This window comes from Scedosporium apiospermum (assembly GCF_000732125.1).
Source record: "Scedosporium apiospermum strain IHEM 14462 chromosome Unknown SEQ_SAPIO_0121, whole genome shotgun sequence".
In the NCBI taxonomy this organism is placed as follows: domain Eukaryota; kingdom Fungi; phylum Ascomycota; class Sordariomycetes; order Microascales; family Microascaceae; genus Scedosporium; species Scedosporium apiospermum.
This window is the reverse complement of record NW_015971822.1, coordinates 920,643-943,154: the sequence shown is the minus strand read 5'-3', so window position 1 is coordinate 943,154 and position 22,512 is coordinate 920,643. Positions and strand designations below refer to the sequence as shown.

General features: G+C 50.9%; 5 protein-coding genes and 1 pseudogene across 5 annotated transcripts; 3 read left to right on the top strand and 3 right to left on the bottom strand.

Annotated features, from left to right (window-relative positions):
* Positions 1-1,461: 1,461 nt before the first annotated feature.
* On the bottom strand, positions 1,462-3,535 carry SAPIO_CDS8330 (Homeobox domain-containing protein; the record flags this gene model as incomplete). Its single annotated transcript, XM_016789986.1, has 3 exons — positions 1,462-2,771; positions 2,899-3,107; positions 3,174-3,535. The coding sequence occupies 3 exons, from the start codon at positions 3,533-3,535 to the stop codon at positions 1,462-1,464; spliced, it is 1,881 nt and encodes a 626-aa protein (XP_016640249.1).
* Positions 3,536-15,129: 11,594 nt separating this feature from the next.
* Positions 15,130-16,337, bottom strand: SAPIO_CDS8329 (Uncharacterized protein; the record flags this gene model as incomplete). Its single annotated transcript, XM_016789985.1, has 3 exons — positions 15,130-15,608; positions 15,691-16,128; positions 16,241-16,337. The coding sequence occupies 3 exons, from the start codon at positions 16,335-16,337 to the stop codon at positions 15,130-15,132; spliced, it is 1,014 nt and encodes a 337-aa protein (XP_016640248.1).
* A 952-nt stretch (positions 16,338-17,289) lies between these two features.
* Positions 17,290-18,603, bottom strand: SAPIO_CDS8328 (annotated as a pseudogene; the record flags this gene model as incomplete).
* Positions 18,604-19,323: 720 nt separating this feature from the next.
* On the top strand, positions 19,324-20,333 carry SAPIO_CDS8327 (uncharacterized protein; the record flags this gene model as incomplete). The annotated part of the gene is made up of 3 exons (XM_016789984.1): positions 19,324-19,716; positions 19,773-20,101; positions 20,156-20,333. 3 exons carry the CDS (start codon positions 19,324-19,326, stop codon positions 20,331-20,333), a joined length of 900 nt encoding a protein of 299 aa, XP_016640247.1.
* Positions 20,334-20,626: 293 nt separating this feature from the next.
* On the top strand, positions 20,627-21,223 carry SAPIO_CDS8326 (NUDIX domain-containing protein; the record flags this gene model as incomplete). The annotated part of the gene is made up of 2 exons (XM_016789983.1): positions 20,627-20,642; positions 20,730-21,223. The coding sequence occupies 2 exons, from the start codon at positions 20,627-20,629 to the stop codon at positions 21,221-21,223; spliced, it is 510 nt and encodes a 169-aa protein (XP_016640246.1).
* A 279-nt stretch (positions 21,224-21,502) lies between these two features.
* Positions 21,503-22,401, top strand: SAPIO_CDS8325 (uncharacterized protein; the record flags this gene model as incomplete). Its single annotated transcript, XM_016789982.1, has 4 exons — positions 21,503-21,837; positions 21,901-22,202; positions 22,257-22,319; positions 22,388-22,401. The coding sequence occupies 4 exons, from the start codon at positions 21,503-21,505 to the stop codon at positions 22,399-22,401; spliced, it is 714 nt and encodes a 237-aa protein (XP_016640245.1).
* Positions 22,402-22,512: the final 111 nt, after the last annotated feature.

Below are 22,512 nucleotides of genomic sequence, written 5' to 3'. Positions count from 1 at the left end.
TCGTAGACGCGTGGCTCCTCGTGTAGAAGAATAAAGAGGAAAAAGAAAAAATCAAAAAAGAAGAGGAGAGAAAAAAGCCAAAGACAAGTCCTCGCCAAGCAGTCCGTGTCTCACCCGGACAATTTGAACATTTAGACTACCATCACGTTTTACATTTCCAAAAACACCCGGCTTCGTAGAAACAAGAATCTGTAAATGACGGGAAAAGAAGCTCTTCCGTTTCGATCCCCACCCTCCCCCTCTGGGAACTTCCAAGTCCTGGAACCTGAATCGATGGCAACCGTCTCACTCCTCGACCTGCCCAAAGCTCCTGTGTCATGAAACTTATGAGAGATCGTTCACACAATTTGCGTCGTTTCCGTAACTTCAAACTTGATGGTTTCTTCTATTTTTGTCTTTTCTTCGTTTCCTTTTCCGATTTCGTGACGCATGCCCTCCTCTCACTGGCCTGGCTTGCAGCAAGAGCCTTTTTTATTATTTTTTTTATCAGAGTTTAAAAGAAAAAACCAATCATGCAGTCGCCATGATGACTGCAGATCCACGCGGAGCTTGCGTGGCCCAGCAAGGCAATCCATCACGAGCTTGAATACGAGAGTGAACACATCAAGATAAAGATTCTTTGGGGGACAAAAAGTCAATCCAAGTGACTGTGCAAAGTATATGAAGTCAATTATTAGGTTGAGAACCTAGCGTCTTCTCGAACAGGAGAAACGGCTCTCGTATTCTGTCAATACTGGAGATGCGCGCTGGGCAGGTTAAGAACAAGTATTATGTCCTGCGCGGTAAAGGAAAACATTGATGCCAAAAAAAAGACGAACTTCCCAAGTCGTGTTCAGTCGTCCGTCCAACTGGACTCGACCGGGCAATCAATCCCACCCCACTGAACGAAATCGAGGAACAAACAAGAGACGCCCAGATGCGTCTGGAGTCGCCAAGCGACTGCCCGAATCGAATGTGCTGAATAAAGCAACCCATCATGTCCGGAGAACGTACGTCAAGAGCCTCGCGTCGCGTAAACCAGAAGCGACAAAGAGACAAAAGCGTGCAGAAAACAGGTATGGAATAGACAATAACGGGAGGGAAGAAAAAAGAAAAAAACAAACAGCACAAGGCTAGGGGGAGGAAAAAAGCTCTAGGTATAGTCTCGAAAACCACCAGAAACGCCTGGTATAATGATTTCAACATGAAACGACAAAGGAAACAAGACCAATATTTTTCAACGACGGGGGAAAAAAGGAGGAGAGAACGAAACAGAAAAAGAGACCAAATCCAAGATAAAAAAAATAAAAAGGGAAAAGAGGCAAAATTCGGATATCAGAATAACTCATTTCGTCGTCGTAGATTGCTGTTTCAAATCCCTTTCCCAATCTGTATACGCCCTTCCACATCTCTATCCCAAGATTCCAATCAATTGACATTGTGTTCCCCTTGGGAGTCAGTCTGTTAGCACCGTAGCGCCCCTTATTGAGCAGCTTGAGGTGTGGCCTGCGCCATCCCTTGACCCTGACCGAGCCCATGTCCCATAGATTCGGGAGAGAGGCTTGACGGCTCAGCCGAATCAAACTGGACAAGCTGGTTCATGTCCACCTCGGACTGCTGCTGCTCGACGTAGGCTGGTGAGTGAGGGTGGAGAGGAAGGTTGATGCTATGTTTCGAGTACATCTCGTTCAGGTTCGTGCCGTCGTCAGATACTGCGCAAGAATCGTTCATCTGATAGGCATCGGCCGAAGCAGGGCGCCCTAGCATGGCCATAGGAGGCGACTGCTCGACGATCGAGGGCTCCGAGGGGCCGTTGAAGGACAAGGGCGAGACCGAGGGAGGAGGCATGTTCGACGGGTTAACCATGGGCGAGAGGAATGTGCTGCTGTACGGAGTATTCACTGGGAGTGGAGTTGGCTCGGGGCCTTGCGCAGCGAAGAAATTAGGGCTCGAGAAATCCGAGGGCGAAGCAGTGGTTGCCGACATGGGGTACTGGCGCATGTCGAGGCCGAAGCCAGCCTGGGTGTCGATTCGCAGGTTCGGGCCGATACCATGGGGTTGCTGAGGCACAGGCGCGAAGATATTAGGGCTGGCCGGTTGAGGCGCTGCCTCGCCAGGCTGTTGGATGTAGAAGGACGGCATCGGCGTCTGGAAAAGGGAGAAGTCCACAGGCATGGGAACGGAGCGACTTCGCTGTCGCTTGTGGCCGGGTCCGCGCATACCAGGCTGCATGTTGTTAATGCCCCACGATTCCTGGAACATGCCGACGTGCGGTTGGGCGAAGTTGGGTTGAGACGAAGGACGGGCCGTCGGCGATACGGGAGCAGAAACCGACAGTGCGTGCGTGTCAAACATGGGTGGCGGGGCTTGGTGAAGGTGGCGGTTCATGAAGGACTCGAGGGAAACAAGCTTGGCAAGCTGACCGCTGAGAACCTTGGGGCTTCCACCAAGGCGGTGGATGAGGCATCGCGAAGCTTGGAGGTCTTCGGTGAAATCGTTCACCTGGTAGAAACCCTGAGCGTTGGTGCTCGAGTCCATGAAGAAGTGAGGCGGGCGGTTAAGCTCGATCACAATACCACCAGGTTTAGTGGGGTCTCCCTCGTTGTTCTCGAGGTAGATGCTCTTGACGTAGGCAAATGGGTACTCGATCTTGTACCCGGCCTGTTCGTTGTTGATGTAGTAGGTCATCGTACACTTATCGGGAGAGTAGAAGACGATGAGATCCATCATATTCTGACCGACACGCGTCCAGGTGCCAATGCTCAAAGCACGACAGGTGAGATGTTGAATGACTGGGCGCGATCAGTCAGCACCATACAGAGAGTAGAGGCGGGAGTTTTACACTCCAATGTCGGGCGAGCTAGATATAACCCGCACAAGGAACTAAAGGAAAGGGAGGTGGAGTTGGATGTCACTTACGAACTTTGCCTTGGCCGGTCGGGTCACCGCCAAGGAGCATCCCATTTCCATAGGGGAAGAGTCCAGTGCGGCCTAAAAAGCTTCCGCCAAGACCCTTTCCGGATTCCATGGCCTGCATGGCAAGATACTGGCGCATGGACTCGGGGATCGAATCCAGATCCTCACCGTTCTCAAGATGCTTCTTCGCCATGAGCTTAATCTTGGCGCGTCTATCGTGGTTGTTCAAGTCAGCATGCTTATGGCGACAACGCCAGAATTTGTCTCCTGGAACTCACCTGTTCTGGAACCAGATCTGGACAGATCGTTGTGTCATGTTGATTTCCTCAGCTATCCGGTCTCGCACTTCAGCAGTGGGAGTAGGGTTCTTGCTGAATTCGAGCTCGAGAGTCGCGAGTTGGTCCTGGGTCGCCCTCTGCCTCTTCTGGTTCTTCTGCTGCTGGGTCAAGGTACTCTTTCGAGGGGGCCTCCTCGACGGGGTCTGACCATTTGTAGGTGTGATATTGGTCAGTGGCTTGTGTTCCGTCTTAGACTCAGACTTGATCGGCGTGACTGAGGATCCAGGCGAAGGGGAAGGGGTCGGGGCACCCGGTGTCCCGGCGTTCGGAGCAAGCGCCGAAGGCTCAAGTTTCGTGGCCATTCTTAAGATTTCGCCGAAAATATAGTGCGTGTGTGCGGGTTGTTCGATGGCTCGACGAGTTCTTTCTGCGGGTTCGGAATCGAAGTAATTCGAGCGGCCGGGTCAATGGTCGTCGAGAGATCGAGAAATAAAGAGTGTCGTCTTAGTTGGACTAATTAAAAAGGCATATAATAGTATAAACCGACGGGGGAATGGATATGTCGCGGAGTCGTGGAAGTCCAGGATGAAGACTAATAGGTTAAAGGGGAAAGAGTGAATGCGCGACTGGATAGTAAAACTGTTCAAAGGAGTGTCGTCCTATCCCTATCAAGCAAGGAAAGAGGATACTATTGGGACCAGGGACTGGTGATTGAAATCGTGAAACGTTGGTGTGTCGAAAATTGGGATGAAGAGCTGGGAGACAAGTCAAGCCTAAATGAATGTAATGGAACCCGGAAGGAGTGAACGGGTTATTCCGAACTAGCTAGACAGTATTTTGAAAGAGTGACAGGAAGGGAAAAAAGAAGAAAAAGAAAAAGAAAGACTGGGGAAGAGGACGGTGAAAGGCAAAATGTATGGCCTCGACGATCGATACGCAGGATGAGGATAAGAAAGGGAAGAAGAGCAAGAGAGCGAGAGAAAAGTGGTGGGCGGATAACCCTGGTATAATACCAATGCCAGGGGTGGGAGGAATGAGTGGGCGGGTTTGGGAGGGTGTGGACTGTGGAGTGGGTGAGAGAAAAAAAAGACAGTGCTAGCCTGTCTGTGCCTGCCTTGGACTGGAGGTGTGGTGGTGCAAGGACACCGCTCTTCTGGTTCGAGCAGGCCAGGGCTAGATCACCCAGAGAGAGCTGTGGAGAGGTGCAGAGACGCCCAGTCCTCCACACGACCCCATCTCCAGGCCTTAAGGGACGCCGACTTTTTTTTGTCTACCTTTTTTTGGCGACCGGTTCGCTCCTGCTTGACCTGGCGATGTACTAACAAAGATCGTTCTGTGGTTTAGCGGGCCCGTCAAATCCCCTAACCCGCTCTCCACTGTGTACTTCGCTCTTCCTCTTTTGTAGCTAATACCTTTCTGGAACTGGTAAATACCATAGATCCTAAAGTAAGAGGTACAATCCCTTCAGGACCCGATTCTCTAGTCCTCAATCCGTACTGTGATACTTGGTGCCTGTATGCTAGATGTACCCTTCATATCTGAAGGAGGCCAACTCTGGTTGGATCTTCAAAGGACGGGAAGGAGACCAACCGAGCTTCTTTGTCCGACCACATCACGGCGTCTTACACCAAGTCTTGGATATACTCGGTCTCTCCTGAAGTCAACTAAAGATGACAGCTATGACTGGACACTTCGGCCGATCTTGCCGCCCTTCCAGAGGAATTAATAGCTGGTCTTTTCTTCTTTTCCCTCCCATAATCCATTCGAAAAGAAACAGCAGCGATTTCGTGGACATAATCTTGTGGGTTTCCCTTACTTCGTACAACGGAATATGCCCAGTGTCATACATCGTGACCCTGGTGCCAGATGTCAGGCACAGGTAATGGCCAGGCCAAGTACCCGATACCACTATTCGACGAGGAACGGAAAGAATAGGAGTACCTAAGAACCAAAGAGACAATCGACGGGTCAAAGGTACTGGATACTTCGTGCTGCAGAGTACTTCCTGCATGTCTGGAAAAGAAAAGGGGTACAGCACAGGCATCCTTGAAGATGTACGAAGTACGAAGTAGTGTCGCATTACTCCCCCAACATTGTACGAAGTAGAGAAACCAAACAAGACTCACGTTCTCTTGGGGACCAGATCTCCTGACCACACGCGAGAACAAGGACCGGGACAGGGCAATGTTCTCTGCGAGCACGCTTCGGTCTCATCTAGACCAGAAAATAAAGAGGTTAAACGTTATGTCATGATGGTGCACAGAAGCATCCCAGGGTTTTTGAGGCTGGTCATAGGAGGAGGCAAGGCCGCCGGGAAACCCTCGTGAGAATTCCTTCCACGGCTTTCGAATTGGACGCCGAGACGTGAGTGGGTCTACGAAGTCATACTTTGTACGAAGTAAACTAGTTAGGTGCATTCCATGATAAGTTCGGGCAGGGTACGTACTCGCTTCGTAACTACAAGTGCACCACACAACCTCGTCAGTCCCCAGTTCTCACGGACGTGTGATTCAATGGCGCTAACAGGGAGCAGACAACTTGCAAGGCGAACGGACGTTTCGGGGCTGCGATTCTCTTGATCGGAAACACATCGACTGGAGAAGCCACCAAGCCAAAAGCAGAAAAGCCTGAAGGGATTGCAGGGTATAGGTGGGGTCTGCGTAGTCCTGACACTACGACACCCTTGGACGAGGAGGATGGTGGGAAGACTCTGAAATAGTGTACTGAGGTACTCCATAGTGTCCACTTCCTGGACAGAGGCCAGTGGAGCAGCAAGGGCCAAACCTTTGTCATGCGAGAAGTCTCGCCATGAGGCACGAAGCCCACGGTTTTTTGTGTGGGCGGATTCAAATGGGGGCCTTGTCAGCCCAGTCGAAGCAGTCCACTGGCGCGTCTCGCCCCAAGATTCGCCGGCGTCTATGCAAGAAAATCCCGGCCCCCTTTTCCAAGCCTAAGAAGTAGTTTACGAGGTATACAAGTAGAATGTTTATGCGTCGCCAGCGCGTACAAAGTAAACATCAGCGCGATTATAAGCAGTTTCCACTCCTTTTCCATTACCGAGGAAAGTTGTAAGATAGTGGAGTTAGCGTCCAACATTCCAAGGTTGTGGAAGGATAGAATAAGCAGTGATCACTTTTTTGGAGGCTGACCTGTAGTGCCAGGGGAGAGGAGCGTGTTCCTGACACTAGAGCGGGATTGGCGTAGTGCCCCTTGCGCTACTCCAGAGGAGGCGCCCACTAAAAATCGACAAGGTACATCTTGAGCGCTCAATCCAAACCATCAAAGGAAAGGATCAACCACGCTGTGCTTCCCACTGACTGCATCTCGACGGCGAAGAGGCTGGACAGAGTCAGGTCGGGCAACTTCCTGCCTTTCGCACTGTAATGTACACCGCCGGTGCGAGGAGATCTACACTTTACCGAGGGACAGGACGGTTAGAACAGTGCATTTAGGGTACCTGCACCGATTCAGGGGTAAGAACAGGGCTTGGCAAACCGACCGCACTTCGTACGAGGCATGAGTACTGAGTACTTCGTCGTGCCAGCGCCCGCCAATGCAGGCGATGGCGGTGAATGATCGGGCCTCTTCCCGGCTAAGGGTCCTTCTCTAGGGCATGAAAGGGTTCAACGTTTAGGCCGCCTCCCTTTCTATCCTGAACAGCGCCCTATACTCTTTCTATAGGAGTGTGGCGCCGGGACAAAGAGTGGACGCTTTCTCGGTGTTGACGACGCGAGGACGCGGTTGAAGGCAAGGGATGAGGGGATCTGGTATTAACTCTTGATGTCTTTTGATCTCACGAGGCTGAGAGGTTAATGTATCGCGATGACATATCGATGAGCTAGTCGATCAGTTCGGGCTCTCGGAGCACTGTTATACGAGTTAAGGACCACTACTTACACTCGAGTTCCAGAATGCTCTTCGCACATATCCTCTCCGAAGCGGTACCTCAAGCCCCATTCTCAGTCAATTGCAGTCAGACAACTATTCAGAGTAGAATTTCTGCGCGGAACGCAGAACCCTTAAAAGAGGATGCCCTGGCTGGATGAGCCAGTTTGTGGAGCCGCTCGCTCGCCATCATTGATGCATTCCCTTGCTTCGTGGGCGTGGAGGGGGTTTGAAGAGCTTGCCACTGCAACCCATCATGATAAGGCATCGATTGATACTCCAGATGCAGTGTTGCACAGTGTTCGAGTTAAGGCGCCCCAACATCGAGGATACCGAAGTCCTATAGGCTCGTTGTTACGAGGTACACGAGACAATACCTCCAAAGAGCTGCGCATCTACGCCTGATGGTCTCGTCTTGTGCTTGATAGGCTCGATCGCCTAAGACCCTTAATACCGAAGGATCCAAGTATTTAATCGTCGAGTGCAGGCAAACAATCCAGGGTCCTATTCTCCAGGGATAGGCCAGGACTAGCTGCATCATGTGCATACAAAGGATGGCATGGCTTGTATTAGCACCAAGACGAGAGTTCCTCTTGATGTTTCGCCGTGTTGAAAGTTACCCCGATCTGACAGGATAGAACAGTTCCAAACCACAGGATGGGAATGAGGCGAATAGAAGATTTCCAAAGTCGATATCAATTGATGTTTGTTTCCTGCTTCGCATATGTAGACCAAACCCGATTATCCCACCTGATGATCTCAGGTATTATCGATTAATGGTATCAACCCCAAGTTACACCACAACATCAACATCTCGTCTCCGAGTTCAGTATCTATCCCCATGTCCATCAAAAGAAAAAAAAAAAAAATTTCCCTCCCTGCGATCTCGAAAAAGGAAAGGAATACTGCAGGAGGGAGTGTGGCTCAGCCAGCCTATTCCCTACATATGCAGGCAACGTGACCACCTCCAAGAACCTGACACCGTCCAATTGGAACGAGGAAGAGTGGTTCAAAGCAGAGAAGCCATCCAGTGTCTGACCTCCATGACATGGAAGTATTGCCCTCGAAAGCTGCGGTGTTCTTCGTCGCTCGAGATTGGACCAAGTAAACCCACCAATGACAACCAATAAGGCGGGAGAGTGCGTTATTTCGAAAAATATTTTTTTTTGTAGATATTGATGCTTTTTATAGTCTAACACACCAATCCCCCAAGTCGTGCAAGAAGGAGGAAGATTGGATTTTTACGAAGTAATGGACGGCGCAATGGTGCCGTGGGCTGAGCCAAGAGACCGATTGGCTGGGAAGGGTCCTTTTCAGGACTAAGAAGGTCGTGAAGATTCAGCACTCACAAGAGTCGTGAATTCCCGAACCCTCGCCAAGAGGACCTCGTCGGCTGCTGCCAAGCGGGTACGAAATTTTCTAGCGGCGAAGACGGAATGCGAGGATTGTCCGATTTTCTTCACCATGAACTATTTATCCAAGGAAGACCCAAACCATCACGACGGCCCCACGCATGCACTGACACGAATGCATGAAGCTGATGATGCCACTGGGCATGCAGGCAAGTTAGCTTGCTTTAACTTTTCGAGTTGGGATCAAATGTCTCGGGCACAGTTCTCCATGAGTCGTCAGTCAACCTAGGCGCCGTCTTGCCCTTCCCACACGTATGGAATGGTCGCATGACAACTGGCCCCCATCTCTTCCCCCCCACCCCCTTTATTGCTTTTTCAGGCCCCAGTAAGCAGGTTGACGAAGTACTTTGTAAATTGAGAAGAGTTGGATGCACAATACGGAAGTTTTCCCTATCCGGAGTGAAGACAGCGGTTTACTTTATACGACGCCGAGATGCCGGAAAGGGCGACGACATGTCATCGAAAGGCAATTTATATCGAGCTACGCCCGAGCTACGCCCCAACAGTGCTTGGCGATACATTCCCCTAACATACTTCGCGCAGAGGCATCAATATAAGGCTGTGCCCCTCCAGAAGACACGAACGTTGAAGCTATATATCGTACGGAGAAGACGTAATCCAACAGCGGCATAGAGTGGGGTGGACTTGGCCCGTTCAGGTACCGAAGAGCGGAAAACGAATACCCCCAGGGACGGGATCTCTCTGTGTCCAGTTCCCTGGTGTTCGGCGCAATCTCCGGAGAGGCCATTTTATCCGCCTTGTGTCCTCTTGCTGACGTGCCGGGTTTTTCCTCCTCTCCCGCCCCCCATCAATCTTTCTTACTTGTTGGCTTGGACCCAGCTTTGTTGTCGTCCCTTTTCTTCCTTTTTTTTTTTTTTTTTTTCTCTTGTTGGCGCCTTTCAATACCACTCCCGTCCGTTGACAGCATGAAAATACGTCCGATTCGCCACGTACCCCCGACACTGGAACCATCTGTTCGTTCAATTCAATGATCAGAATGAGCTGCTTCTCGGAAGCAGTTCGAGGAAAGTGTTTACAGCGCCGCCTTATGCGTATACTTGGGAATAGTGTGTTTTCTGATCCAGGATATCACGATTACCTTTCGTCTCTTTCTCCTTTTCTTCTCTCTTCGACACTCTTGCTTTCCTTTCTTCTCCGAAGATGTCTTACTTCGCCCCAAGGCTGCGTCCCGTGAAAGGAGTACATGACAATGATTGGCGCGGACAACACGCCCAATGCGGGTACCAAGCCGTTCCCCAGATATTGTGTCCTCTTTATCCTTTTTGGAACAAACCCGGGAGATCGAACAAAGAAAGTCTTGAGATATTATTTCTCCCAACCCCACTCGTTTCGCCCTTTTAGTTGATTCACCTGCTCGGTAGATTGAGATATCATATAAGTGAGGAAATCGAAGGATGGTGCGAGCCACGTTTTTTTAGGGAGTGATACCAGGAAGAGAGTATCGTGTGCTTTTACTTTTAATACTTGCCACATATGAAGCCCAGGTACTTCGTATCTCGCTTCGTGGTAAGACCAACATCTACAAAATACTTGTTGCATCACCGCCACTATCTCAGTTCTCAAGATAAGCCTAGGCTGGCTTTTGCAAAAAGGTAAACACGTCCTCTCGTCATCGATGACTTCGTGCATCAAGCTGAAAGCGAGGACACTTCCTGAGGGCAGGGAGACAGGGGCGTTGGGGCTCTGCCATATCCGCAACCAAGTATCTAAGTTTATCTTGTCCTGTTGTTGTGGAAGGCGGCAAAGACGCGTTGTGGAAGGACTTGTACCCCTGTTCCCGCGTCCTGGTGGGGCAGATCAGGGCACCTTGCAGCTTTCGCATGACACCGCGGAGGACTGTGACTGGAGGGCATGCGCAAAAAGGGGGAAAGCGCAGAAGAAAACAAGGGAGGGGCAGCAGGCGTAAAAAAATGATAGGATGCTCATTGGTGGGGAGGCTTATGTACTTGAATAATTGTACCCCTACTTGAAACTTGTGCCTAGGTACAAAGCTCCGCCTAGTGCGGTTTTTGAGCAAGGGTGCATGCGTTCTTAATACAATAGATCACATGAATCTTGGGTGACAAAAATGGTTTAGCCAGGAACGACTAAAGTCGCCAACGGGATGATTCGGGTACAAGTACCCGATTATGAAGTCTGGAGGGATCGTCATGTTCCAAAGAGGTCGCAAGAATTTCCTGGTCCGGGGTTTGGACGGCACACCTCCCTCCCTTGAATCCCGCAAATCGTTCGGGCAAGTATCTTTTTCGTCTGATGTTTTGTCCCAGATGCCGTGTCAGGGAGGGATTGGGGGGATAAAAGGTCACTTATATGGGATAATAGGCCAGGATATATTGGAGGGGGTCTCCGAGGAAGATCGATGTCTTCCAAATGGCGCACCGTCTTCTTTCGGACCAAAAAGTCCCTGATATCCAACATTCAGCCTTGCCCTATCGGGCCTACGGTAAATCCTCGTGCATGCATAGTGTTTGAGGGATCAAGTGAGGACACGAGACATGAAAATGGCAGGCTTCTTTAAATGGATTTTCATTAGGAATATATATCGGCTGTTGGCCGCGTTCCTCGTTTCCGCCACGAGAAAATTGAACATTGATTGATGGAGACATCAGACTTTTCGGACAGTGATGTTTTGACTTGGTAGCCACGAGGCGTTTCTCTTGACATCCACCAACCAGATACCAGACAGACAGATGCCAGACAGATAGTGTGCTTCGTACGAAGTAGGAGATGACCTCTGGGGAAGATCTCGTACCTGCATTAGCTCCGTGTTGGCAATATAGGAAACTACCTCGGGGCCCCAGTATTTCTTCAATAGCAAGATTCAAAACAATAAAAGGAAAGGGATGAAAGAAAGAGAAGAAGAAAACGAGGAAGAGGCCAAAAGGCAAAGAGAACGACCAAATAAAAATAAAAAATAAGAATAAGAATAAAAAAAATCTGAAGACCTTACACTGCATGAATGAGCCGAGCAAAACCGACTTTAGTCTGTTTTCTTCTCCCGTCTTCTCGATTTTTTTTCTCCTTCCGCATTGTCCATGATGGAGCTCGTGTCTCCGATGGATGGGTCCCGATACTCGTGAAGCAGCGAAAATGGTGAGATTCGGCGCCGGCTTGGCTTTTGTGGGCTAGAGAGAGGAGGGAACATTTGAAGTCTCATGCAAGCTGATGTCAGGCGGTCTCAGCATTCAGACCAACCAGGAAGCCGCCGCTGCCAGGCCTGCCAAGCGGGCTAAACACTAGCGCATCTAGTCAGGTACAGCACAGTGCTCCAACCAAGGGTCCCAGGGAGGAAGTGGAAGGCACACTGTATGACACAGTCTGCCTGACTCGGAACCGTTTACTGTGTACTATTTCTGACGGCGCCGCATGTACCAACCTTACGAAGTACCTCCGTCCTTCTCCAGACAGACATGCGTCTTCCGACTCTGCATCTTCACTATCGCCAAGAATAGCCCGCTTGAAAGGCATTGTGTGTTTTCATTGGTCATCCAACCAAGAACAGCAGCACGACTTCCCCCGAGGGTCACGCCCGCCGTTTGTTGGCGGCGATCGATTGAGAGCCAATTGATCCGGACCCTACTCCCTTCGACGTCTCCTCTACACTCCATCTTGTTCTCGATAAGGCAACAACTTCGAAGCGTGTCGGATCCTTACAGAGCTCCAAAGAACAGAACAGGATCCTATAGGATGCGGAAGAGTTGCTCTCCACACACACAACGATGACGCAGCATGCGGCCTGCCCGGAAAATCGACCCGAATGGAGGAAATAAATCCATCTTAGAATGAAGAGCTGGACTTTTTCGGGTCCCTTTTCCGCCTTTTTGGTTCCCTTTTGTTCAACTTCACTTTAACTCTAACATGATTCTGTATACTACTTGTATCTGCTCCGTCCCGCACTCGGCATCCAGAATTAGAACACATAACCCACAGGTTCTGTAACCTTTCTATCTGGGGCAATCCTCCGTACGCCTCGGCGATGGACGAGCATCTCCAAAGGGCTGGATCATCCACGTCTCTAAAATAAAACCGAAGTAACCTCTTGTTTCGATCCGAGGAATGGTTCGAAACGATGCACAGCCCACACGCATGACTTTCTCTAGCCCCTCCCCCACCGGCCGGCCGAAAGGGGATAGAGGGCTGCACAAGGTAACATCTGAATGGATGGAAAGAAGGGCGGAGGGAAGGATCTCCAGAACCAAAAAAAAGACTTGACCTGGCAGGGGTCTCCTCTTTTCCAACATCTCACCACTATACTTCATGCTTCGTCCACACAAAGCCCCTATTCCTTGGCCTCTTTGGAGAAGATTCCCGTTTTCTAAAGAAGGTGGGAAAAGGAGCATATGGTCCAGCCTTTCCTCTGGTGGGTTTAGCGCTGGTCTGAATCGTGGCCAGGATTTGCGGCGGGGCATGAATGATCGACGCGAAGCAGCCGGGAACGACAGACCTACCGCTGCCTGTACCTTCGTACTTCATCGGATGTAGGAAGATGGGACAGCGAGATCTCGTGTGAAGTTCGGAATAGAAGTATATATCTCTGACGGCTAGGCACTTGGGTAGTTGGTGCCCACCCACGAGCACCACTTCATGCTTACTCATGTTCTCCCACGCGACACAGCATGGACAGGGACTGGGGCATTCGGGACACAGTTCAGAGGATAGGACGAGCGCTCCTCGGTGTCGGTCGATGCTAGCACCATTCCTTCGCCCACGGTCAGTACGGTGTCCAAACAGGGAAAGCCAAGGGATCCCTTTCCCGTCAACGCGCAAGAAGCCCAAGAAGCCCAAAGCCTCGCTGAAGAGACACCTCGTGCTCTAGTGAATAAGAGGGAAAGAAAATAAGTAACAATAAGAAATAAATAGAAAAGAAAAATTCACAAGCACGCGAACACGGCGTAGGAAGGGAAAAGGAAGAAAAATAAAAATCTCCGGCCTACCCATGTCGCTGATCTCAAAGAGGCACTTCTCGTGCAATAGAGAAAGTTCCCTGCAGACCTCCGTATCAACAGGCTACCATAATTCATGCGCACAGCCCACTTCTTGCGTTCTCTGACACACACAGTCGTCCCATCTTTTTGGTATCTCAGTATTATCTCCTGCCCTTGCATGCAGGCGTCGTCAACGATTTACTCTTTTTAGATAGGCCCGTTCGTTTGGGGGGCATGCTTCAGTGTGTTGCGCATGGAGAGTGTAACCCTGACATGCTTTTGCGTACTTGCAGTTTGAGGGAAAAACCCTTAACGGAGAAAGTAGGTGGGAAAAGGTAGGGATCATCTTCATTCTCCTGAACCATGCCGTAGGGAGGATAGGGTGTATCTTGCCATACTGCGTGTACATTATACTCTACGCAGTATTATTGCTTCGTGCTTCGCCCATGGTAGGATTCCACCCCCACAAAGGCAAAAGGCTCTCGAAGGTCCGCAACGCATAATACCTCCGGCGCTATTCCTGATACTGACACTAAACAGAACCCTTCTTAGTTAGTCTCGCCTAAAGTGGAGGGCGTAGAAGAGGACTTGGACCAGTGCAACTCGAGATCTTGGAATCCAGTCCTCAGGGACGATTCCGGATATAGGGAAGCCGGTGTCTCTAGAGGCCGGAAAGAATCTAGATTGGGAGAAGGTGTGGAGAGGAATGGAATCCGGAGCTGAACCCTAGCTGACGAGCCAAGAAAACCGTTACGCAATAGAGTGCACGCACAGGAACTAATCTACGATCTTCGCCTAGTTCGTCACTTGCGTCCAGCACTACAAAGCGCGAACAATCACATGGCCTGGCCATAGAGCGCTTGGGACAGCCGCAGTCCGAGGCGAGGCTAACAACCACTAGCCTCTTGAACATGGCATATCTCACCGTAGACATAACAGAGAGGATGACATTTTTTCTTATCTGTTTTACTTCTACCAGCCCCTCCTGAAGCTAAGTGCCATCGACTTTACCTCAGAGTCGGTAGACGATACGAGAAAGAGAACACGACGAGGCTGCAAGCTTCCGGTGGATCCTAGCCAGAGGCTCGAGCTGACTGGCTTAGGAGGACGTCTGTTTTTAAAATAGTTCCTTTTTTTCGGGACGTGATAGATCGAGTCATGTACCTGCATCTTCCCGCTGTCTCTGACTTAAGACATACCTGCTAGAGTTCGCAGACTGTGTAGGGGCAACAGGGAAAAGTGGGAGACGATGAGATCGGCATTGGAGAGCTTACAGAGGTTCGGGGGACCGGGACCATGCCTCTTCTGTATCGCTTTGACGTCTTGATTTTCCTCTTCTTTGTCAACCTTATTTTTCCATCTCCTCTCTGAGCTGAGCAGAACAGAATATGTTGAAGAATGACATATTCCGAGTCCCCTCAGCTGGGCAGGGGTTCTCCAGACTTGTCGAGAAAGAAGCAAAGAGCATATGACCTGCTAAAGTAAAAGCAGAAACGCCGCTCATTGTTTTTTCCTAAGAATACAAGGCCCGCGGGCAAAAGGAGGGAAATAATCCGATCTACCTAACACTAGCAGACCGATCGGGTGATGATAATGGACGTCACTATAATGGACGTCACTACTGGAAAGTCGTATCAAGTAAAGGGTAAACGAAGGACCTCCCTCCCGGTCTCGATATTTGAAGTGTGTTTGGGGTAAGGACCCGTAAAATCTTCACAGCTCCTTCATGACTTCGTCGACCGCGCGTCTCGCCAACCTCCTCCTCTCTTCCTCAGGCATACCCTCTCCCATCTCCCGTACAGCCTTCAGCTTGCTCATCATCCTCTCGATCTTTTGCACATCCTCCTCGCTAATATCCTCCTCGCCTTCCTCATCTTCTGGCTCTTTTCCTTTGTTCTCTTTAGAAGGACCTTTCTGGCCAGAGCCTTCCGCTGATGTTTCTGCAAGATTCTCGAGGTCGACGCCCTCCCTCTCGAGAGTTGCTTCAAGAATGGCCTGCTTTAGTCCTTCAAAATCGCTTTTTTCACCGTAGAAGCCAAAATCGAAATCGTCATCCTCATCATCCAGGCCATCTTTTGCTCCAGTCCTCTCGCTCTCTTCGTTCTCGTTTAAGTAATCGTCATCCGTAGCCAGCAAAGCGGTCCAGTCATTTGCCTGTAGCGCCTCGAGCGCGCGAGCAATTCCAACCTTTTCTGTTCGATGGGTATCAGTCAGTACCGTAAATGTGTAGATCCTCCCTGAGAGAGGGCCGTGATGTGTAAATGTGTAATTCACCTCCAAACTCGTTCCTGGCACCTTCCGCCTCGTTACCCGATACGAGGATGAACTCCATGCCCGCCTCAGAGCACATATCCTCCCAAACCCCTTCACTATCGGCCCCTAGACCCACAGCGATGGCAACTCCATCCCATCCCCATCCCCCTAAACCATCCTTGACTACTCTTCCCACGTGCTCGATGAGGAGCTGCTCATCATGTTTCGTATTTGCGTCGCCCCGACTCTTTGGCACCTCAAACACCACAACGAGACCTCCAAGAGCCTCGAGAACCTCCTTAGCTTCGGGCGAAAGGAACGTCTCCGCCCAATCCTCAGGGTCTTCGATGAGGTCAAGCCATAGTGGGAGGGTTGTGGTGTAGTAGGGGGTTGTTAAGGGGAGGGGATGAGTTATTCCCGAGAGAGTCGGAGAGGGGGTGGGATGAGTTCCAGAGAGGTCTGGTCGGGGTTGTTAGTTGAAGACTTGCTTGGTTTCTATTTCATTTGTTTTATTTTTTTTTCCTCCCCTATATGAGTTTATGATTAACTCATGGATGAGTCGGCCACATACCTTTTACTACGCGACTGAGATGATGGCTCGATACCTCCAGAGACACGGCCAGCACCCTCCTCGGGTTGGTAATCTCGGTTACTCCCTCGTTCGACATGGCGGCTTAAACCAACTGTTGTCCTCTCGGCCGAATGTGATGTTGGGATTGAAAGAATTGATGCCACTTTGGCTCTTCGACTTGACTCAATATTCGCTTGCCCCGCGAAATTTTGGCGGGGTAAATAATTCATAACTCGCACAGCTCAACTGACGTAGTTCGTAGTGGGGTGGGTTCAAATTGTTGTTACTGAATAATCTCTTACAGATACTTTGGTGATCAAGACGGACACGATCGCGATCAAGTCAACTTCTTGTACCTTTTGGTCTTGGGTCGACCGCGTCTCATCCATCATCTAATACCAGTAGACAAGATCAGGTCAGATTGATGTAATAGGTTTAGACAGCACCAAGTTCGCACGTCGATAGGTTATCTCGATAATAGTCCATCAGTCAAGCCCCAAGAACCAGGGGCTTGAATTCGAGGGAACTCTTAGATTTCTAGCTTGAGGTTGAATATTTTTGAGTCGATGATGCCTCGATCTTGTAGAGGTGGTAGCTTTCCTTCCATGTTATTTACAGTACTAAAACATTGTCCGAACCTCGAGGTGGGATTTGGCGAGCGTGATGTACGCTTAACAAAGTCAGGATGGGACAGCTAGGTCCGACATCACCCAATCACTTGACACGTCTTCTGAACGACTCTTCGTCTGGGAAAGCCGCCGTGCTCGAGTAACTTTAGGTGCAAAAGGAGATTTCAATTTACACAGAGTGGTGATGGACCTTCGGATGCCAAGAGTCCCACGACTAATTAACAAAGACATTTTCCACAATGTCCAAGCCCAAACCAAGATCAGTATCGAGACCCGAATCCAAGTGCCTTCGCTCATACAAAGGAAAAAAAAAATGAAAACAAAAGAGAAACCAGAAAGAGGAAAAAGGAAAGAGGGAGAGAGAGAGATAAAAGGAAAAACCGTAACCCCATCACGATCCCCTCCATAGCCCTCCCTCATCTATGTATCACCTCCCCACCCAAACTGCCTCTGCACAAGCCCCATTGCCCCAACCACGGTGCCGATAACCCCCTGACCGCCAACCCCATCAAACGCTGTATTCATCTCCTCCCACCCGAGATCCCTCTGATCCAAGACACCCTGTCTCCTAGAAACAACGGCCTTCTGAATCGCCCTCGCCCAGATACTCATCAGCCCCTCCTCGCTCACTGACGCAAACTCCCTCTCCTGCTCCCCAATTATATCTCCGCCCATCCTCCTGCTCCTACTACTATCGCTACCGCTACCACCATTCTCGTCCCTTTCCTCGGGGTTCACGGGCCTCGAAAACTCCCAATCCGCCACGAGCACCTCGAACCTCTTCGTCCGGAAAAAGAGATACGGCCAAGCAAAGAGGAACATGAGGGTAAGGTAAAACAGCCAGCGCACCCACCGCGTGAGCCGCAGCTCGTTGACCTTGCCCGAGCTATATATCGTAGCCGATTCGGCCACAACGGGGATCGAGACGCGGACCCTACCGCGGTACCCCGTCTCGCGGACAAGGGAATCAATACGGCCCTTGAGCCACCTCTCATCGATGCCTAAAACACGGCGCCGGAGGACAAAAGTCTTTAGCCCGGCGTGGCTGGCACAGTACCGATGGCACCACTCCATCAGAGAAGGCTTCGGCTCCGCCGACTCCCCGTCGTCGCCGAGACTGATGGGCCCTGTGTCCCTCCGGCTTCTCTGACACCTATACCCCTTGGCCCTGTTCCTCAACACCGTCCCGCGCCGGACGTTCTCGGTGTTCTCCACCGTCCTCACAGTGCGCCACGCATTCCGTGTCTTCACATCGCGGTACAAAAACGCCGTAAGCTCAAGCTTAACGTCGAAATCCACCACCGTCTTCCTCTCGTCTTTGTCCTTCTTCCGCTCCGTCTCCGTGTGCTCCCCTTCGATCCGGATGAATGGCCGAGGTGGGAATTCGGCCAGGTACTCCAGCCACTGCTGCAGGTACTCCGGGTCCTCGTCCAGGCGCGGGTCCATGTAGGCTTCATTGCCTTCTTCGGGGCTGCCGTAGCATTTGATCGGCTTGACGGGCGAGTGAAGGGGGACCAGGGGCGCGGTCAGCGGCGGCTCCGGCGGGAGGTCGGTGTACCGCGGCGGGAGATCTACTACGTCGTCGACATCGTCGCCGTCGCGGTGGGGCTCTGTGAGGGTGGTGTCGGCTGTGTAGTCGGTGTAGGCCGGGGCGCTGGAGACGGAGGATTCGCCGTGCGGGATGACGGGTGGGTGGGTCAGGAGAGGATTCTTGGCGTCGTCGACCTTGGTCATCTTGGAGGTGTGTTTCGCAGCAGACTTCGCGAGGATGTCGTTTGCCTCCGCCTTGGTTTCAACGGAAGTTAGAAAAAACACTGGATATCAAAGAACAATAAAAAGAGAGAACTGGATCAGAGATGCCAAACGCCTGAGAAAACGAGGCGACAACGTGGTCTGCTGCGCCCCCCTCCGTTGGTGTCAATTGTTCCTCCTCTCCGTTCAATCGTGCCAGGCAGCAGCGTGAGATTGCTTAGTCACCGAGACTACATCGTGCCTTCGGTGCCGGGAGCCGCGAAGGATCGCAGAAGATGGATGGAACACGCATCTGGATCGAGGTAGAATGTCACGGCTGAAAATTGGGTCAGACGTATATAGGAAAAGATGGTATATGTATAATTATTGACGACACTGTAAATACTAATACTTATTTCTGGACGCCCGCGTTAGTATGTGCAACGACATGTCTGAATATATCCTCTGGAGGTGAACCCGCCCCGCCTGGCACGATTCACCATCCCAGCTGCGCATGGCCATGTCCGACTTCTGACAATGACTTTCCTGTCTTGTCTAACACATATCTCAAAAGCAGCTCATAACTCCCCCCACCTCGACTGGGCTTCTCTGACGGCCCTGACCCAATGGCGACAGAAATGCACCTCAGTATAACTTCCGTGAGTGTTTAGACATCGAAAATTGCAATCCTAAGTGAGGACGATCCCGGAACCTATTTTAGTGATGTCGAATTTACAACCAGACTTGACAACGGAGATCCATCTCCCATCGCCCCCTTTCTTGCCCGTAGACGGGCTCCCAAATTTCCGCGACTGCGGTGGCTACCCGATTGCCGGTCGTCCTGGCTGGATGCTTCGAAAGGGCGTTATTTATCGATCGGCAAATCCGTCTACGATAACAGAGGAAGGTATCAGCCATTTGCGTGCACTAGGGATCGTGAAAGTCTTCGATCTTCGCTCCAGTAAGGAGATTGAGGAGAGCACAAGGCAGGGCTGGGGTAGAATCAGGGTTTGGGATCCAGCCCAGAGGGTCTCCGTCCCGATTTTTAAGGATAGCGACGTTACCAGTGCCCATCGAGCCCGACGGGACAAGAACCCCAGGAAAGAAGGACACGACGTACGGAGTAGTATAACTGTACTAAGGTACTGATGTCTGCTAATCTTTTTTGTAAGGGTTATATCGAGTACTACCAGGAGTTGCTCGCTTCTGCTCTCGCCGCCGATGATACCGCACAGTCCCTCAGAAGCATTCTGGGCCATCTCGCCACCGGCTCACCCTCGGGGCCCGAGCCGGTTCTCATTCACTGCTCACTTGGCAAAGACCGTACCGGCGTGATATGCGCCCTCATCCTGAGCATCTGCGGCGTCGAGGACGACATCGTGGCGCATGAGTATGCGTTGACGGCTTTGGGCCTACAAAGGAAGATTGCCCAGATCATGTTAGAGATTAGGCCACATGCGCCAAGTATGACCGAGGAAGAGCAGCGCTTCTTTGGGTCTAGGTAAGGACATCCCATGCTGGAAAAGAAACACGCCTAACGCTATGCTGGACATAGAAAGGGAGCTATGTTAGGCTTCCTCGCATACATTCGGCGGAATGGTGGCCCACAGAGACTCGTGGAAGAATCGGGGGTGATATCGCCGGCAGAGATTGAGCAACTACGGATGAATCTGATTACTGAGTTGGAGGCGGGAGAAGAACATGCCGATTGGAAAGAGCATACAAAGCTCTAAGAGAAAACACGCCATTAGGGTTCGGCCAAATATCTGTTCCCGGTTTGTTGGCATTGACTAACTATCTTGTGGCATGGAGGAGTCGAGCCATGCATTATCCGCAGTACCGACGAACGCTCCAGGGCACGAGTGAATTAATTACTGCCTGGAAGCCCCGCTTACCGTTTTCTTCATTGCTGGTTCGACCTTTGAGACACATCACACGAGCCTTAACCTTCACGACGGACTGGCATCTCAGATTTGTTTTATAAACCTAGCATACGGGCATTATAACGATTTCACAGGGTATCGAAATGGCCAGCCTGAAAGGTTGGTTCCTGCTTTGGCCTGGGCTTTGCAAAAGGTGCACCCCTTGCGTTTTCTGAAGGATATGCTAAAGTCCCTCCGGAATAATAGTGACATCCGACATCTCAACCAAGACCATAGGCGTCAAGAGCCCTGAGATTCATTATACGGAACGCTCGGCTGTTCGCGTCGTTGTAAAAGGAAGCGATAACCAGGTGATCATCATCAAAGCCACTAAGGGAAGTTATTACAAGCTCCCCGGCGGCGGCGTTGAACCAGGCGAGGACCATCGACTTGCTGCCAAGCGTGAGGTGGAGGAGGAGACCGGCTGCAAAGTCCAAGTGCTGGGCGACTGCATCGCAACAACTGAGGAGTTCCGGAACGACCTCCACCAAGTATCGTATTGCTACCGAGCCGAGCTGCTTGACAAGGATGGGAAACCAGAGCTTACAGAGGATGAGGTGGCGGATGGATTGAGCCATGAGTGGGCTTCTGTGAAGGACGCCCTGCGGCAGATGTCTGCGGTGGAACCGACCTCTGAACTCGGAAGGTTTATTAAGGAGATAGACATTTTCCTCTTGACTGAGGCGAGCAGATTGGGTTGATGCTTCTAGAACCGATGTGCCCCGTTACAAGATAAATGGAACGCGCTAGATACTGAGAGACGTGGCAAACGCGGTCTAGAACGTGTTCCTTGGTGGTTTCTCTGCCTTTGGAACCAGAGGTATGAGACAGTCAGGCAGAGGCAACAGTGTAGTTGTCACTTCCGCCTGGATTCTTCATTAATCGTTAAAAGCTCCGCCTATATATAATATATACAATAGTTTATGACCTTTAAACATTGTCAACTCGCTTCGTCTCACCATTCAGCATCATATTCAGCCATGGACACGCCGTCGGTAAACTTTGCTGCCCTCAGAAAGACCGATCTTGAGCGCGTCCACCTCGGTGGATCGTCAAAAATCTTCCGAATTCGAAATACCAATATTGTCGCCAAGATATCGCCGACAACGTTCCCTTCTCAATATCGCTGGCGTGAGTGGGAGAAGGAGATGTATGATCGTATTGGCACACATCCTCACATTCTCCGATACCTTGGCCAGAGCCCGCCTAGTTGCCGGCCGCTAAACCGTGCCCTTTTATTTGAATACCATCCCAAGGGGAATGCAGCTAGCTGTATCGATGAAATCCTCAGCTTACCCCCACGTCAGCGCCGGCGGTCAGTTCTCAGTCACTCATGTCTTCCCCTTGCATCCTATCCAGCCAGCTCATATTGGTGTAGGCAGCAATACCAGGCAGCAAGTGCTCTGGCCTACATTCACTCTCTCGACATTGTGCATGGCGACGTCGCCCTGAATAGCTTCCTCCTTCGCGAGAATGGTGACATCGTGCTCTGTGGTTTCTCCAGATCCTGCCTCTTTGATGGCCGCGGCAACTTCTCTTCCGCTTGCGGGCCGAGTTTCCCCGCCTTTGGAGACGTCCCAAGCAAGCAGGGCGATGTACGCGGTCTGGGGATAGTCCTCCGGCAGCTTGGTTATGAAGAGCTGCCTTCCGAAGTGTTGGATGCTCTAGATATGGATCTCCGTGTGTTTTCTGTACTTGACGATGATACATCTGAGATAGATATGCCTCTGCTAGGTGTGCTTCAGGAGTGTTGGGATGAGTATGGGTATACGGCTGCCAAAGTGGCGAAGGACCTCGGTACGTGGCTCTCTTCCTTTCGAATATATATTTACTCAAACTAACGCACTACTAAGAACTTGCTTTAGTTTCATCCTCTTAGTCTTACCACCTTGGAGGTATCCGATCGCGGTTAAGTCTGTGTAAACGGATATGAATCCTGATGATAATAAGAGCCCAAGCTTCCAGCCTTCTTGGAACATTTGAACTACTG